This window comes from Syzygium oleosum, unplaced genomic scaffold, assembly GCF_021117445.2.
Source record: "Syzygium oleosum isolate NSW1041296 unplaced genomic scaffold, Sole_v2.1 Sole_v2.20, whole genome shotgun sequence".
NCBI lineage: Eukaryota > Viridiplantae > Streptophyta > Magnoliopsida > Myrtales > Myrtaceae > Syzygium > Syzygium oleosum.
Window position 1 is genome coordinate 1,400,682 of NW_026607504.1, and position 18,605 is coordinate 1,419,286.

An 18,605-nucleotide genomic window follows, 5' to 3' on the forward strand; every position below is an offset into this window, starting at 1 on the left:
TTCAACTACTTAAGTGCCATAACTTCTAAGGAAACGTTCACTTGAAGTGCCATAACTTTCAATCAATCAATTAAGTGCCAAATTTTTTTAAAATCGTTCACTCAAGTGTCGGAAATTCGACGTTTGGCATAGCACTTGTGGCTAACTTTTTTAGAAAAGTTATGGTACTTAAATGATCGATTGAAAAGTTATGTGATACTCAAGTGATTAGAAAAATAGTTATGGCCTCAAGTGAGCACCATACATAAGTTGTGACATTCAAGTGATCGAAAAAAAAGTTATGACACTCCAATGAGTGCCGTATTAAAGTTATGATACTTGTGATGTCCTTTTTCCATTAGACTTCTCTACCTCTATTTGCCTTGTCAAGAATTTGAATTTGATTGATTTTGTGCACGAAATAAGATGGCTCACAAAATCAACCAGCTAGCTTGTCAAGGTGACATGATGGGTGAGTTTCTTGCTAATTTGATCGTTAGGAGAGACCAATCATCTAACATATGATAGCAGAGCACATATCACATGCTCAAATTCCGATACTCCTCTTATATTCCACTTATTTTGCATTTTTATATCGTCACATGATAGAAATGATCAATGAACGGGGCCGAGCCTAAGCCTGGGCAAGCCTTAGAATTGAGCCTAACTTGTCGCTTAGTCCCGCCTATCAACAGAAACAATTATACTTATATCCCAACTTTGCAGGCCAATGAAGGCCACGCAACTACAAACCCCTCGACTAGGTTCGCCCAAAATTGCCTTCCGAATATTGTGGTATCAGCGGGGTTGGTACGCCCGTGAACAGCTAGATTCATGATTAGATTTACTACTTAGTTTGGTTTGAAAAGTACAGTGACATATTTAGAAAACAACAAGAATTATATAAAATGACACTGAGCTGCCACCAACAGATACACAACTACGATGTCCCTCCACTCCCTTCGGACATTCTTACATTGACATTAAGAGGGCCGACAAATGAAGTGGAGAAGAAAGAAAGTCGTTAAAATCAATTTTCCTTTTGCTGCTTTTAAGGAGAAAAGTGTTAGTTGGTGGTTGGACATTGCTTTCCCCAGAAGAATGTGCTTATCTTCCAACCGTGACTTCATCATTCCCATTCTTCTTCGATAAGTTCTTTTGGGACTAAACTCTCAATTTGCGAGAGATTCCTCAATAGTCAACTACCTCTTATCGTTCCCATAATGAAGCCGGTGCCTTTGTCCACAGCCAAAATTGCTAGAACCATAGCATTTGTCTTAACTTCGAAGTAGGATGTTTGTCTTCTCAATTCATGGTTGCGAGCCACGACAAGGAATCATGGTTCCCTCTTAAGCAAATCAACTTACTTAAAAGAGGTTAATTTGATATAAGGGCAACTCTATCTTGATCAATAAAATCCAATACATAAAAGTAATTTGTAATTGCGGTGACATAAATCCTGTACCCAGTAAACTTCATTGTCTTTTTAGTTGTTAGCAAGTTATCAACTTACATTTAAATCCTTTTTTGAGAGCATGCAATAGAAACCCAATACCTATATCTAGGGAGATCGCTAAGAGGGAGCTCAATTCCGAGTGCGTCAACATAATTAATTGAGCCCACATTCATTCAAAAGTTTAAGCCAATAAGTTATGAATCTATTATGATATATTAATTGCTCTACACATCTGTTAGGATATAGTAACTATCCACTAAAAAGTTTAAGCCCATAAGTTATAGATCTACTATAATATATTAACTGTTTCACACGTCTATTAGGATATATTAACTGTCCACACATCTGTTAGGATATATTAACTATTCACTAAAAAGTTTAAGCCCATAAGTTATAGATCTACTATAATATATTAACTGTTTCACACGTCTATTAGGATATATTAACTGTCCATACCGTACTAATTCTCCAATGTGAGGCTTTATAATATAATTTACACGTATATCTCAATAATCTCCCTTTCACTCTAAGCTCAGTGTTTGGTCTGCTTCTTCTTAATTTAGGTATCTTTCTGCATCACATATCTAAACTTCAAAAGTGAGCTCAGTGTTAGGTCTGCTCCTTCTTAATTCAGCTATCTTTCTGCATCAACATGTTTAAATAGATCTCCACTTCGTTGCATAACCACAACAACAATGCCCGCTTCACTCCAAGTCTCTTTTGCTAGACCAAACCATGAAGGCTACCTGAAAACCACGTTGGTCATGATATTTCTTCTTTGAGATATTTACTAAACACCGATACATATTGAAGTGAGCCATCAATCAACTATCGACTTTGATACCTATTTGTTGGGAGTGCACAGTAGAAACCTAATACCTACATCTCAGGAGATTGCTAAGAGAAAGCTTAATTTTGAGCTCGTCAACATGTTCTGTTGGACCCACTTTCACTAAAAAACTTGAGCCAATGAGTTATGGACGGATTAGGATATATTAACCGCTGCGTACCACATCAATTCTCCAATGTGAAAATTTCTAACACAACTTACATGTGCATCTCAACACTATTAATTTATAATTGAGCAAGTAATTAACCCACATTTGGACTTACGCTATTTAGTTGACTATTCTGTTACCAACTTACATATGAATTTTGCCACAAAGTTCAGGGTATAAATATTGGGTATATTACCATCTTACAATTGAATTTCACAAAAATATCAATATTGTCATCGTTTGATGAAGCTCTTGTTAAAAAGATGAAAGACTTATTAATTAACATTTCACAATTCATGGTTGAATCGTAGCGTTATTGAAAAGTTTCGTGAGAGGACCTCATCCCTGTTACCGGAAAAGTGCAAATAAATGCTAGAGGATGAACACCTGTTACTAGCCACCAACAAAAAGGTGCTATGGAATAGTTAAACCTACTAATAATTAAAGCATAAGAACGGAATGTTTACGATTGTAACTTGTGGTGCTGACCAATTGATGAAGCTTCTATCCTAACTACGATGGCATTCCAAAGTCAAACACGTAAATGTGGGTACAAGGAGAAGAGAAATCGGACGACAAAATGTCAAACTTATCAGCACAATTCGTGCAGAGCCGGGCCAAAGGGATATTTGGCGCCGATTTCATTTATTACGTACTGTATTTAATGAAATTTCTTGTTAATTTTCGCCTCCAGCATTTCGCCCCCAAGATTTAACAAGTTTTTGTGAAGTACCTTGACACCCTAAGTCTTTTATTTCTTGCCCAAGAACTCCCTAAATCTAAAACTCTGACTTTGCCACATCTATAGGTTTTGTAAATGGACCATAAGCCCATATTGAGGTTGAAAACCCCATTTAAAACCTAATTGAATTAGGCTAGGTCGAGAGTCCGATTAAACCTAATTTATTTACAATCTCTATGACTGCCTTGTAACTCATAAACCATAATGCAATCTTTTGATCTTTCTTTTTTGGTAACAAAAAGTTTAGGATGATGGGCGATAACCCATTTCCAAGAAGATGACGGACCGGTGGCCGTGTAAATCGAACCTCAGCACGATCGATAAGAAGTGCCCGATCTTCGCCAACCGAGTCAATCCCCGTTGGCTTCTTTTGAGTTTCTTTACATTCCTGATCACGCAAGTGTTCCTGTTCTTGACCAGAATCCGCCTGACATGCTGAGGGGTTAGGCTTGAACAGCAAGTTCAAATCGCAAACTTCTCTACTGCTTCTTATTCTGCTTCCTTTTGGAGATGCACAGCGACTGCACATTATACACATGCACGGCGTAATGTAACCAAGTGTTCTTGTATTTGCAGATGACAACATGCATTACGTTTGGCACTATTACCCACAGAACCTTACTAACCACATGCGGCTATCTCTGGTTAATTTGCTTCTATAGCAAGGCAAACTGGCTTACTAGTATTGCTTTATGGAAAATTAAGAGGGGTATGTTAGAGATCCTATACTAAGTTTTAATTACAACTTTATTGCATCCTATGTTTAGGTCATATACTGTATCACAGATTATAATATGATCTTTGTCGTGCTTCCTAAGATAAATGTTCTGCTAGTTGTTAGAATAGTACGAGCTTTTCGAAGTATTGGTACACCATTGTAGGTGTCTAAAATCTTTCGTAATACACCATTGTAGGTGTCTAAAATCCTTCGTAATACTTGGTTGAGGGACAATAATCAAAGGTGGTCGCAAATTGTGAAAGTTTTAAACACATTAGAGGACCAAAGATGATATTGGTAACAGGATCATGCGAAGATGTAAATCATCCCTAATACAAAATGTAAGATTTTATAGGTAATTGTTCCGTGAAGAAGAAGGTAGCACATCTTTTATGAAACATGCATGCAGAAATAAGTGTTACAAGTCTCGCACGTTCAATTCAACCTTAGCTTTGATCAATCAGTTCAAGTGTTTTGGGAAAATATATCCTTGGTGCGATTTTTCCTTATTCAATTCGTTGCGGTAAAACTATGTTACTCTATTTAGGATTAGCACCGAGTATAATAGTTTTGAGTTTTTTTTTTTCGCTAGACCAATGGAAATTTGACTTTTATTTATTACAAAAAAAAACTGAAAATTTTCAAAGATGTATTAACGTTGATATGTATAATCTTAAATAAATTTCTCAGCATTTCTATTTCAATTATATATTTTCACTTAGAAAAATAATAATAATTGTTTCTTGGGTTAATACCACAAAAACCCTAAACTAGTACAGTTGTGACAATTTTACCAAAACTATTTTTTTGACCACAAAAAACCCCAAACTGGTACATTTGTGACAAATTTACCCGAACTATTTTTTTGACCACAAAAAACTCCGAACTGGTATACTTGTGACAATTTTACCCCAACTAATTTTTTAATATTATATCTTTTTAAGAATTTCATTGATTTTCACTCAATTGGGAATTTGGATGAGATGAGTCATCCTAACTATTCTCAAAATTTGATTTGTAATCAAGAAAGAATAAGGGGTTTTCTATCGTTATTGATACTTGTTATTATTTTGTTTTAAAATACCTTAGTATAAATTGACTTTTAATTCATATGAAATGATATAGGGTCAGGTGTCTCGTGGTCGCGTGAGTTTTCTCAATGAACCAAATGTTGAAGATATGTTTTATAATGTTTTAGGTCCCAACGCATCTTCATCTACGAGATTTGGATCAATGGGGTAAATTTTTTGCTCTACTAATTCATTATTGTTATTTTGATCTTTTCTTTACTTCAATTGTTTTATGCATAATCGATATCACCGATCTTTTATGTCACCGGAGAGTCTTTCTAGAGCAATTTGATTTGAATGATTGGAATGGGAAGCTAATTCATTGCACAATGATTTTATTATTACTTGCAAAGACAACGTTTCAAGTGTTTTTTTTCATCTTTTAAATTAAATAGATCTATATAATGACATTAATGATTTTTTTCAAGAGATTATATTTTTCTACTTGTAATTCTTTATATTTCGGTATCTAATTTATTTTTTCTTTCTCATATTCAAGAAAATTGATTCTGTGGGCCCTCTTTTGACTTTGTCCCTTAATTTGAGCTTGCAATAAGGAAACATGGAAGTCATAAAAAAACAAAAAAAAAAACATAGAGTCAAAAAGAAACCGGTTTTTTTTTTTTTTGGTCGAACAAAAAGAAACCGGTTGAGGAAGCTGGTTTCCTCAAAAAAGTCTTGTGGCTGACAATTGACCGTCACTCCGTCATTTTATGGAGGACGGTCACGCTAGCCGAATCCTTTAATATATCTAGATTAAGATTTTCTAATTTGATGTTTCCTATTTTAAGGTTTTAACATTCCTAATTCAATGTTTCCTAGTTTAGTGTCCTAGTTCCTCTATAAAAAAAAAGAGGTGCTCTCTTAGTTGCAAGTATGCAAAGTCTTGAGTTGATAATATATGAGAATTCCTCTCAATTAAGTAATTCTTTGAGGTTTTTTGTCCAATTAACTTCACCGGTAAATCTTAAAGTGCTTCGGTTTTTTATCCAATTCATAAATAAATTACTCTTTTATGTCTTGGATGATCTTTTCTATTCCAAATTTATTTTTTTTTCTCGATAAAGTTCCATCAAACACTTACCGCGTCCTCCCCCACTCACCACGCATCTCATTATTAGAAGGATTTGATCAGAAAATTCGTGAAAGTAAAATGATTTGATTAGATTAGCGAGAAGTATAGAAATTTGATTAAAAAAAAGTTTGTCAAGTATGGAAACGAAGAATGGATTTTGACTTCTTATTTTCCAACCCAGGAATAACATTTATGGAGTCGACAATTCGAATGCCGCCCCGTGGGACCTAACACACGCATAGTCTTTCTCCATATAAACTCCATCTTCGCGCCTGTTTCTCCTCCATTGCAGCTCCTTTCACAGAACAACTTTACATACGTAATTACACAAGCACGCATCAGCAGCAAACAGAACCCGAAAAGCTATCATTCACGTCTTCTTCATCTTCTTGTGTTTCAGAAACAGAGCAAGAGCAACGATTTAGTTGTCAGCATCGTCCATGGAAAGAGGAGATATATACAGAGCGAGCAACAGCCTGCGTGCGGCCAGCTCCACCATGTGGAGGAACCATGCAACGACGACGGACGTGTTCTCAAGGTCCTCGCGCGAGGAGGATGACGAAGAAGCTCTCAGATGGGCTGCTCTCGAGAAGCTCCCCACCTTCGACCGCCTCCGGAAAGGGATCCTGACGGCCTCGCGGGGCGGCGCCGACGAGATCGACATCCAGAACCTGGGTTTTCACGAGAGGAAGAGATTGATGGAGAGGTTAGTGAGGGTCGCCGAGGAGGACAACGAGAAGTTTTTGCTGAAGCTCAAGAACCGCATTGATAGGTACCGTCTCTGTTTGCTCTGTCTTTGGAACCTCTGTTTGTGGGGTTTCCGAGAAAAGAGGAAAAGTTTACCAAATCTGCAACGTTTCTTTGGAATGGAGTCTGTTTGGCTTCCGAGAAAAATCTTTACCAAGGAAGATCCATGTCACGTCAGACCATCTCTTGTTAGTGAAAAATTTCTCGTCCAGAATGGTGGTAATTGTTCATTCAGGAATCATGCATGTATTATTTTTTCCGCAGAAAGTTTTCCTGGTATTCTCAAGATGCCTTTTTTTTTTTTGTCATTTCGGGTTTGAATAACTGTGGTGATCGTGAATCTGGGTTTATTTGCAGAGTTGGAATCGACATTCCTACAATTGAAGTTAGATTTGAGCATTTGAACGTGGAGGCTGAGGCTCATGAAGGAAGCAGAGCTTTGCCAACCTTCATTAATTTCTGCACCAATATTCTAGAGGTAAGCTAGCAACCACCTAAATAACTTAAATGTAAAAGCCAAAAAGGCAACTTCATTTTTGTTAGGATCCTAACTCAAGCGTAGGACTCAGATCCATATCGATATGGACTTCGATATGTGATTTAAATGGCCTTGGCTCTCTCACCTCCAAGACCATACAAACCACACATCAAAGTCCCACACCATATATGTGATATGCAAGTCCCATTTAGGATCATAACAATCAGCCATGCTCCGCAATCCCGGTGCACACGTAGGGTTGACTTTTGTACCCGCCTTTTGCTAGTCTCGGGCAACCACTGCAATATCGGTTCACCACCGGCGCCCCTCGATAATGCAACTGGGAGATATGGTGGACGGCTCCTATATCAATCGATATAGACTTTCGGAGAACCACAACCCAAAAGCTAGCTATTGAGATGGGAGAACCTGATAAAATATAAACCACACATCCAAGTCCCATACTATTTGAGTCACATAACTTGCAATTAGGATCATATTGTTTTTCTGATTAAAATGATATTCAGTGACTTGGTTGAATGTTCTGATTGGTTTCTTTGTTTAACCTTTACTATTCTTTTTGTTTCTTTTTACCGCTGAAGGGCTTCTTGAAATTTCTACACATACTTCCTAGTAGAAGGAAGCACTTGACTATCCTTCAAGATGTCAGTGGGATCATCAAACCGGGCAGGTGAGCAAATCAAACCAAATCAAAAACCAGTTTTTCGAACCTCCAAATTGAATTGAACTGAACTTAATTTTACTTCAGCTCGTCTGATTTGGTTCCATCTCCAAGCTTGGTGCTGTATCTATAGATGCATTACATGTCGTGTAATTATTCAAAAGTCTCAACTAAAAATTGTCAAATTCTTGTTGGACAGAAGTTTTCAACATGTCGATTGGATTACCGCTTCAAATTCGATTTGGAACTAATAATTTCCTTTCTCTTCTGGCAAGTTTCTTCTCATTTAAATGGACAATTTTGCAGGATGACTTTGCTTCTGGGTCCTCCTAGTTCAGGGAAGACCACGCTCTTGTTAGCTTTGGCTGGCAAGCTCGATCCTGAACTAAAGGTTAGTGCAGGTCACCTTTCATTTAATTTCAGCCCTTCTTTTGTGGATTTTCAACTTTTATATGATAAATTAAAACATCATCCAATTATACTGAAAGAGTGAAGATTGTTCGTCAGACAACAGGAAGGGTAACTTACAATGGGCATGGCTTGAATGAGTTTGTGCCCCAAAGAACCGCCGTTTACACAAGTCAACACGATCTTCACCTAGGAGAAATGACAGTTAGAGAAACTTTAGCCTTCTCTGCAAGATGTCAGGGTGTTGGATCACGATACGGTTGGTGAATTGGAATTAATTCTTTTATATTTTTATAATGTCATGTTTGAGTTTGACTTGGACAAATTTTTTCGAATAAGAAATGATGATTCTTTGGTGGCATCTACAGATATGTTGTCGGAGTTGTCGAGAAGAGAGAAAGCGGCAAATATAAAACCAGACCCTGATATTGATATCTTCATGAAGGTAATTATACAAGGCGAACTTAGAGTCGTTTTTCGTTTTTCCACTAAGGAAATGAATTAAGTAATCCATAAGAAGAAACTGACGAGGAACAAATGGTTTTTAGTCGGACTCCAGCAAGCAGTTACTATGTTGTTGAAATTCTTAGATTAACGTGGGTGTCTGGTTTTTCTTATGCAATGGGTCATGCAAAATTCCACAGGCAGCAGCAACAGAAGGTCAGGAGGCTAATGTTGTCACTGATTATATTCTTAAGGTAATTTTGACAAGAATCACTACAAAATCATGCAGGCACTTGACAAATAGCAGAACTTTAATGCACATGTTTTCTGCACAGATTTTAGGGCTGGAAATATGTGCTGATACCATGGTCGGAGATGAAATGCTGAGGGGTATTTCTGGAGGACAACGGAAGCGTGTGACCACAGGTTAGAACTAGAAGCATATTAAATTTTAGTAACTGAAAATGTTCGATTCTCTGATCTGTAATTTCTAGGTGAGATGCTGGTTGGGCCTGCTAAGGCATTGTTCATGGATGAGATATCTACTGGGCTCGATAGCTCAACGACATACCAGATCGTCAGCTCCCTGAAACAATTTATTCACATCCTTGATGGAACGGCGGTTATCTCTCTCCTCCAGCCAGCTCCAGAGACTTACGATCTGTTTGATGATATCATTCTCCTGTCTGATGGTCAGGTCGTGTACCAGGGCCCGCGTGAACTCGTCCTAGATTTCTTCGAATCCATGGGATTCAAATGCCCTGGGAGGAAGGGTGTTGCCGATTTCTTGCAGGAAGTAAGTAAAACTATTAAAATTTCATTTCAGCAACTTTTAGGAGATAAAAGATATATACTTTAGCAAGTCCCTTGCAATAACGTACTTTTCTACTTTTCGATAGGTAACATCAAGAAAAGATCAGCATCAGTATTGGGTATGCAAAGAGGAGCCTTACACTTTTGTTACGGTTCGGGAATTTGCGGAGGCGTTCCAGTCATTTCACGTGGGAAGAAAACTCGGGGATGAACTTTCCACTCCATTTGATAAGAACAAGAACCACCCGGCCGCTTTGACTACCAAAAGATTTGGTGTTGGAATGAAGGATTTGCTGAAAGCTTGCATTTCAAGAGAGTATTTGCTTATGAAAAGGAACTCCTTTGTCTACATCTTCAAGATCACTCAGGTAAATACCAACTTCATTCTCTTTCAGTTCACTTCAACCATAAATTATCTGATGTACATAATCTGATATGACTTGTTTTATTAGCTTACAGTTATGGCATCTATTACGATGACCCTGTTCTTACGGACTAAGATGCATCGGGATTCCGCAACTGATGGAGGAGTTTACATTGGTGCCTTGTTCTTCACCCTGATTTCAATCATGTTTAATGGAATGGTGGAGCTTTCGATGACCATAGCCAAGCTCCCAGTTTTCTACAAGCAAAGAGACCTCCTCTTCTATCCGGCATGGGCATATGCTCTTCCAACTTGGATTCTCAAGATCCCTATCACATTCGTGGAGGTTGCAGTCTGGGTGTTCATCACCTACTACGTCATTGGATATGACCCAAATGTTGGAAGGTAAGAAAGAGCTGTGATTGTTCTTTGGTGGTAAAATGGAAATTCTAATCTCGTTGTCCTAGTTGATACATTCTACTGTCTATGTTGGGTTACAGGTTGTTCAAGCAGTATCTTTTGCTTGTGGTCGCTAACCAGATGGCCTCTGGTTTGTTTCGATTGATCGCAGCACTTGGGAGAAATCTGATCATTGCCAACACATTCGGGGCATTTGCTCTGCTCACTCTCTTTGCATTGGGCGGAGTAGTTATTTCCCGAGGTATTACACGTACTAGAGTTCAACCTTTTTTGTTTATTTTGTTCATACTTCTTCATAAGAAATGCTAATCTTGATTTCTTTTAATTGTAGAGAACGTGAAGAAATGGTGGATTTGGGGCTACTGGATATCTCCTATAATGTATGGGCAGAATGCGATAGTTGTTAACGAGCTTTTAGGATCGAGTTGGGATAAGGTAAAGTCTTGTAGCTGCTTAAAGCCAATATTTTGACCTTTCATAGATGTGAATTTGACTGACCGATTCCTCTTGTGCTATTCCTTATAATAGATTCCCATAAATTCAAGTTCAAACGAACCACTAGGAATTCAAGTTTTGAAGTCCCGTGGGTTCTTTACTGAAGCATACTGGTATTGGATAGGAGTTGGGGCGTTGTTTGGGTTCGTCATCCTCTTCAACTTTGGGTTTTCCATGGCTCTTGCTCTTCTCAATCGTAAGTGGCTTTTCTTCTTGTTGAGGTTTCTGTCAGCAAGAGCTTGCCTACTCAAGCTCCATGTTATGATGCAGCCTTTGGCCAATCCCAGACAGTAAAATCAGATGATCCTGAGGGCAATGAGGACGTTAATAGAATGGGAGGATCAATTCAGTTGCAATCTCAAGGCTCTACTCACAAAAATGGATCAGGTATGAAGTATAGATAGTTTCTTTTCATAGTTTACTATTTAGCAGAAGTCAAGACGTCAGAGGGTGAACAGAGGTTTTGTTCCGTCAAGGACTCGTGTTACTTCTTTGCCTATCTTTTCTTTTTGGTCTTGCAGGAAGGTCATCCAAGTCTACACCTACCCGGCCCGAGACAGCTGTTGCCGCTGATAGGAAAAGAGGAATGGTGCTCCCATTTGAGCAGCACTCAATAACTTTCGATGAAATAACTTATTCAGTTGACATGCCACAGGTATTTATGTTAAGCTGTGAAAAGTCTGAAGATAGTGAACATAGTACATTTTCGATTTGTTTAACCTTAAATGTTCATCCTAAGTACAACTAAGTGTTCGTGGTTATCTTGGCAGGAAATGAAGAATCAAGGTGTTCTTGAGGATAAATTGGTGCTCTTGAAAGGTGTAAGTGGTGATTTTAGGCCAGGTGTCCTCACAGCTCTGATGGGCGTCAGCGGTGCTGGTAAAACTACCCTGATGGATGTGTTGGCTGGGAGAAAAACCGGAGGATACATCAAGGGGAACATAACAATTTCTGGGTATCCAAAGAACCAAGATACATTTGCTAGGATTTCCGGATACTGTGAACAGAATGACATCCATTCACCTCATGTTACTGTCTATGAGTCGCTACTTTACTCGGCATGGCTGCGTTTGCCACCTGGCGTGGATGAACCAACTAGAAAGGTTTGCATCTACCACCACAATCTGTTTCTACCAGGATCGTCTTCTTAACTAAAAATAAATTGTGGAAGTGCTTACTGCTTAGCTGTTTATAAAGTCAATTGAGGATCGATCTATTTCAAATCATTTCTAATGGAAAAAATGTTGCAGATGTTTATTGAGGAAGTCATGGAGCTTGTGGAGCTAAATCCGCTGAGACATGCCTTGGTCGGTTTGCCTGGTGTGGATGGTCTATCCACTGAGCAACGCAAAAGGCTGACCATTGCGGTTGAACTAGTCGCAAACCCCTCCATCATTTTCATGGACGAACCAACCTCAGGGCTTGATGCAAGAGCTGCTGCTATCGTCATGAGAACAGTTAGAAATACAGTCGACACGGGGAGAACGGTCGTATGCACAATTCACCAACCAAGCATTGATATATTTGAAGCATTTGATGAGGTGAGTTATGTCAACACATTCAAAATACGAGAAATCTTTTTGCAGCGCTCTCAAACTTTGAAGCTATAGCGTTTGTGCTTGCTTTGCAGCTTTTCTTAATGAAACGAGGGGGACAAGAGATATATGTCGGTCCTCTGGGTCATCAGTCTTCTCATCTAATAAACTATTTTGAGGTACAGACTGTTTCACGAATATAATCCGGCTTCAATTGTACTTTCCTTTTGCTACTTGAATCACCAAGGTATATTTCTTCAAAATGAAGGGAATTCAGGGAGTTCGCGGTATCAAAGATGGCTATAATCCGGCAACTTGGATGCTCGAAGTTACAAGCCCAGCACAAGAACTCGCTTTGGGTGTTGATTTTTCTGATTTATACAAAAACTCAGATTTGTACAGGTGGGTTTACCTCACATCTTGAGGTCCAACTTTTAGTCTTGCTATTGACCCGTAAAATGTCAATGGGAAAACACATTTTCGTGATTTTCAGGAGGAACAAGGCTTTGATTAAAGAGTTGAGCATACCTCCCCCAAATTCTAAGGATCTTTATTTCCCGACTAAGTATTCTCAGTCAACTTTCACCCAGTTAATGGCTTGCTTATGGAAGCAACATTGGTCTTACTGGCGGAATCCTCCGTATACGGCTGTTCGGTTCCTCTTCACCATCTTCATTGCCTTAATGTTTGGGACTATGTTCTGGGACCTCGGCTCTAAAACGTAAGTTCTGTCTAGAACGTCAATTTTTTGCCTCGCTCATTTTCGAAGTTGTGTGTTTCTGAATGTTAGGCTCGCAGGACCCGGCAACAAGATTTGTTCAATGCGATGGGATCTATGTATTCGGCTGTTCTCTTCCTTGGGATCCAAAATGCATCTTCTGTGCAACCAGTTGTAGCAGTGGAGAAAACGGTTTTCTATAGAGAGCGAGCTGCGGGGATGTACTCGGCCCTGCCATACGCATTAGCACAGGTAAAATTGCTTTGAAACGCTTCCGAGTATGCTTATTCTAAGTAGTGTTATGCCTAAATCAATATTGGAAGCTTGCTGATGTGATTAATCTTTATTTCGTAGGTTCTGATTGAAGTCCCTTATGTTCTCGCGCAAGCTACATCATATGGTATCATAGTTTACGCAATGATTGGATTCAAATGGACCATTGCGAAATTTTTCTGGTATCTGTTCTTGATGTACTTCACATTGTTGTATTTCACCTACTATGGTATGATGGCCGTGGGCCTGACCCCGAACCACCACATCGCTTCCATCGTCTCTTCTGCATTCTACGGCGTGTGGAACCTCTTTTCGGGGTTCATTGTGCCAAGGACTGTAAGTTCCACGGCAACCCATCGATTTTGATGTTTCTGCTGATTTTGTTTTCAACAACAAGTGTAATGCCTGATTTATGAACATCCTCGTGACTTCCTATTCAACAGAGGATACCTGTCTGGTGGAGATGGTACTATTGGGCGTGCCCGGTTTCTTGGACTTTATATGGATTGGTAGTCTCTCAGTTCGGCGATCTAAAGAACACGCTTGAGGACACTGAGGGCACGGTGGACGAATACGTGAGGGATTACTTTGGTTTCCGACATGATTTCCTGGGCGTGATCGCCGCCGTGATCTTAGGCTTCGCGGTGCTCTTTGTGTCCATTTTCACCATTTCCATCAAGGTGCTCAATTTCCAGAGGCGGTAGACTTTAGCGTTGCATCGATCCGGATAACTAGCATGTTTCTGTCAAATAATGTACATGTAAATTGGCATCTAATTGCAATGGAAAGCATATGAACCCTCGTGTTTTTACCAGCAAGTGTCTCCATCTTTTCAGTCATATGAATCTCTTCCTGAAGAAGGATTCAACTGTGAAGTCCTGAGACTGGAGATCAAATTTGGTACGCAGGAACATGATTGCATATCATGATCATTTCCCTTTCAAATCAAACCACTGATCTCAATCAATGTCAAAATGTCAGAATTAGTCCTTTGAAATCATTTCATTAGACATCTAACCTCGAAGAGAGTAATCTAATTAGACTTAAATTGAAATGATAGGTTCAATTTGTTCTTGAATCTGATAATCCATAAGTCCTCGTGTGCAATTTTATCTTTTTTTTCCCTGTATGCATGGTTTGCTGATGGTTCGAGCATGTGTATACTTGGGCCTGCACTCAGGCCCAATAAAATTATTATATTTGTATTGTGGTGGGCATGACAATGACTTTTACCTCCGGATAATTATTCAAAAAATCTTAAACCTATTATTAAGTGGCCAATTTAGTCTTAAATATTTCGACAATTTTTCAATTTAGTTATTCTGACCAATTTTGTTCGGAAATCGATAAAGTGATGCTAATTGTCTTATGTGTGGCATTGCCAATGTTGACATGGACAATTTTTTGCAATTTTATAAAAAAAGTTTGAAATTTTATTATTTCTTTCTCTTTTTTGATGTTTTTCTTCCGTTAAGGGTTGACAGGGGTCGACGGGGCTTAGGTAATGGTCGGTGTGGGTTGTTGACCACTGGGCGAGACCCGTGACCACCTTCGCCTCTGTGCAAGGTGTGGGCTGTCACAGCCCTCGTTGTGCATAGATCTAGCTCAGTGAGGGTGTCGCAGCCCTTGTCGGACATTGGGCGAGGGTCGTGATTGCCTTCGCCTCACACAAATCTGGTGAGGCGACGCTTTTCACAGCCCTCGCCAAGCTTGTGCAAGCCGATGAGAGCCGTAAGGCGAGGGTTGCAGCGTACAGAGGCGAAGGTTGTCGTGGCCCTCGCCGCGCACAGAGGTAAAGGCTGTTGACAGCCTGCAGCTAGCAAGGGTTGTCAGCCATCGATGAGGCCTCGACGACCTTTGCCAAACCTTCAGGGAAGAAAAATAGTAAATAAAAAAGAAAGAAAAGAAAAAAGAAAAAAGAAAAAAATTAATATTTAAAATATATTTTAAAAATTACAAAAATTATCCACGTAAACACCAGCTGTACCATGTGGGACGGCCAGTATCTACATTGTTGATTCCCTGCCAAAATTGATCAGAAAAATCGGCAAATTGCCAAAATGTTTAGGATTAAATTGGCCAAATGTAGGATTGAATTGTCCGCCGTATAATAGATTTATAATTTTTTGGACAATTTTAGCCTTTTACCTCAATGCCCGACCTGGCATATCCGGATCTGCCTATTGATCAGATCTACTCACAACACTTGAATGAAAATTTGTTAATTCTTTGATTTGGGCCACATGCATCCCTCTTACCCTCAATGATATGATTTCGCCGATTATTTCCTTTCATTTCCCTAACAAGTTTTAAGCCATTTTACAAACAGTTAATTTGACGTAACTCGATAGTAGCGCATGTATGTACACACGACAAATAAATCTGAAATGAATTTGGTGTATTATATTGTATTCGTGGCCTTTAAAATATGCTAACTTTTTTTTGGATGGTAGGATCTCATGAAATCCAATCAAACGTTTGAAAAATAACGCAGAATTTAAATGTACATAAAAAAGGGTCATCTTTAAATCATACTTCGTACTACATTCTGATTAATATGGAAGGCAAGATCTCAAGAGATCCAATCATAAGTTTTATTACATAATATACGATTAAAAATCATTGTCGTATATTTGGCACACTCTAGTGGATGGCAAGATCTCACGAAATCCAATCAGAAGCTTCTTTGGCGGTCCTGTAAGATACACCAACAAATTGATCATTTTGTTTGTATTTAGAGCATAATTTCCTGGGGACGGCATGATTGGAAAGAGTCCAAATCTGAATATATAGTTCGCATTATCAAGGAAATTGTGAAAGTACACATGAAGCACACGGATTTGTTTGGTGGGAAGTCCAAATAGGAGATTAAAATACTCCTGATGTCAATGTAACCTAAGATGGAGTTGCAATCTCAATTTGTCCATAATTTTGCTATTATATGATAAAAGTTCTTGGCTCGCACGACTTTTTGTGCTAGGACAAAGAGTGGTCCTAGGTAACCAATGTTGTGGGCACATCTCATCTTCGTCATCGATGATGAAATGACGCTGAACAGACTTTATATTACAGCTGTCTTAGCGGCCACTAAGACCTGCGTGACTATTGTCTTGAATTGTTTGGCTGGACCTAGTCAATCATTTATCAAGAATCAGTTGAATCATATAGGGTTACTTAATGTACAGTCATATAAGGGCATGAGAATATTTCAAACCCATCCTCTCATTCACCCAGTCGGATAGCAGTTCAATCACAGCAAAGGTCGGGGAAAGATGTCTAGATCTTCCCAAAAAAAGCGTAATTTCTTACTAGCGAAGAATCTGTTGGTAGCACTACCACCTTAGTCCTAGCTCAGACCAAGGCTCGACTCTTTCTTGATCATAAACAGATCTTCCCCTCCACTCCAATCACTAGTTTTTCTCTGTTCCTCTTGTATATCGTCGTAATGCCCTTAATGCTAGGTTTTGAAGCCTATAAATAGAAGCTTCTTTCAGCTCTCTTTGGCAAAGGGCACTTGGTTCGTACGCAGCAATGACAATTACCCCTTTAAGAGACTTTGTCTCATGTGCATCGTGCATCAACATGATCTAAATTACCCCTTTAAGAGACTTTGTCTCATCGTGCATCGTGCATCGCCATGGCAGCTCTAGTCTCCACCTGAAAGAAACTCGTGAATAATCGACGCGAGTAATTTCATGTTGTATTTTTAGACTATAAAAAATGGCAAAAAAGGATTAGGTATTCGAATTCAAGAGCTCATGATTCGATTGTTTTCTGTTTTAGATAATTTAGATAGCTATTATAGTGTTTTTGGGTAGTGACGTGCTAAATTCAAGTGCGCCATTTTAATTCACTAGACACTATACACATATGCCCGTCACATTTCAAACCCTATCACGTCTCTATTTCAACTCGTAACACATCTATGATTGCCGTCCTTATCTCGTAAACTACTTAGGTTTCTATCATATATCATCACTAAAACTATATAATTTGTGCGGAATCAATCGAATAAGTCATTCAGATACTTTTCTGATGGTGTAACTTTCTGTCTCGAATCAGGGAACGGGGGACCAAGGAACGGGGGACCAAATCACTCTTGGTCCCCATTGTGATGAATAGACTTCGAAACAAAATAACAAGTATGATGAGCTATCTTAGCACCACTTGTTTATTTATCAAGAAAAAAATCCGTATCTATTGACATTGACACCACAACTTGACGTGGAAAGATATTCAAAGACTAAGGCTCCGTTCGTTTCATGGAAAATAACTTCCAAGAAAACATTTTCCAAATTTTCCGATGTTCGTTTCACGGAAAATAAACTAGTCATGGAAAACATTTTCCCTCAGCGGACAAAACACCTTCAAAAGTGAGGAAAACGTTTTCCATACCAAATAACGGAAAATATTTTCCGAAACTTTTTCAGATTTCAGCCGAACACCGGAAAATTGTGCCATTTTCTAGGAAAATGGCTTCCTAGAAAACATTTTCTTGAAACATAATATTTTTCGTGAAATGAACGGAGCCTAATATACAACATCTCATGCGTGATTGTTCTCTCTAGCAAAATGACAATGCATGCAAACAATGAAAAAAATACTAAAGGAGAAGAATAGGTGATATTTGTTGGTTGTTGCAAATGCACTTGAACATTGCAATAGTTTCAACTATGAAAATGTGTGCTTTATATTTCATAATACCACACGGTTGTAGTACCTTCAAAGCTACAACAGTTTTAGGAAGCCTTCTCACACACTTTTGAGGTGCCACAACTGTAAAACATGTATTATCAAACATAGAAGTTACAATACTTCATAAACATTTACAACACGACACAGTTATATTTCAACTACAGTTAGACTAGACGAGCTCTTAGAGAGATATGAGAAAGATTTAATAAAACCTTATAATCTATAATAGATTTATGGGATAAGACGAGAGTTAAGTTGACTCAATTGAATTACCATTTTGTCTATCTATTAGCATATATTGTAGTCTTACCATTCTATGTCTTTTTATATTCTAAGAGCATGAGCATAGAATTTCAGCTACCTAGAGGTACATCAAATACTTTTCTAGTCTTGTGAATTGATTAAGTCCTGGCTTTTGACTTGTGCATTTTACCTTAACCTAAAGCAGTTTGTACGTAGTTGGAGGAATTGAATAAGTTATAACAGAGAGATGCT

General features: G+C 38.6%; 1 protein-coding gene across 1 annotated transcript; it reads left to right on the forward strand.

Moving 5' to 3' along the window:
* The first annotated feature begins 6,339 nt into the window (after positions 1-6,339).
* On the forward strand, positions 6,340-14,229 carry LOC115683952 (pleiotropic drug resistance protein 1-like). The gene is made up of 24 exons (XM_030608612.2): positions 6,340-6,810; positions 7,143-7,263; positions 7,866-7,954; positions 8,252-8,336; positions 8,453-8,612; positions 8,722-8,798; positions 8,998-9,051; positions 9,133-9,223; positions 9,292-9,593; positions 9,697-9,978; positions 10,063-10,379; positions 10,475-10,635; positions 10,726-10,829; positions 10,923-11,085; positions 11,160-11,276; positions 11,411-11,544; positions 11,660-11,992; positions 12,140-12,430; positions 12,520-12,603; positions 12,693-12,826; positions 12,918-13,145; positions 13,223-13,394; positions 13,497-13,751; positions 13,859-14,229. The coding sequence occupies exons 1-24, from the start codon at positions 6,479-6,481 to the stop codon at positions 14,117-14,119; spliced, it is 4,347 nt and encodes a 1,448-aa protein (XP_030464472.1). The 5' UTR covers positions 6,340-6,478; the 3' UTR covers positions 14,120-14,229.
* Positions 14,230-18,605: the final 4,376 nt, after the last annotated feature.

Coding starts and splice junctions, on each gene's coding strand:
- LOC115683952 (XM_030608612.2), top strand. CDS start 6,479: ATGGAAAGAGGAGATATATACAGAGCGAGCAACAGCCTGCGTGCGGCC. Junction 10,380..10,474: donor TATGACCCAAATGTTGGAAG/GTAAGAAAGAGC, acceptor GTTGGGTTACAG/GTTGTTCAAGCAGTATCTTT. Junction 11,993..12,139: donor TGGATGAACCAACTAGAAAG/GTTTGCATCTAC, acceptor AAAATGTTGCAG/ATGTTTATTGAGGAAGTCAT.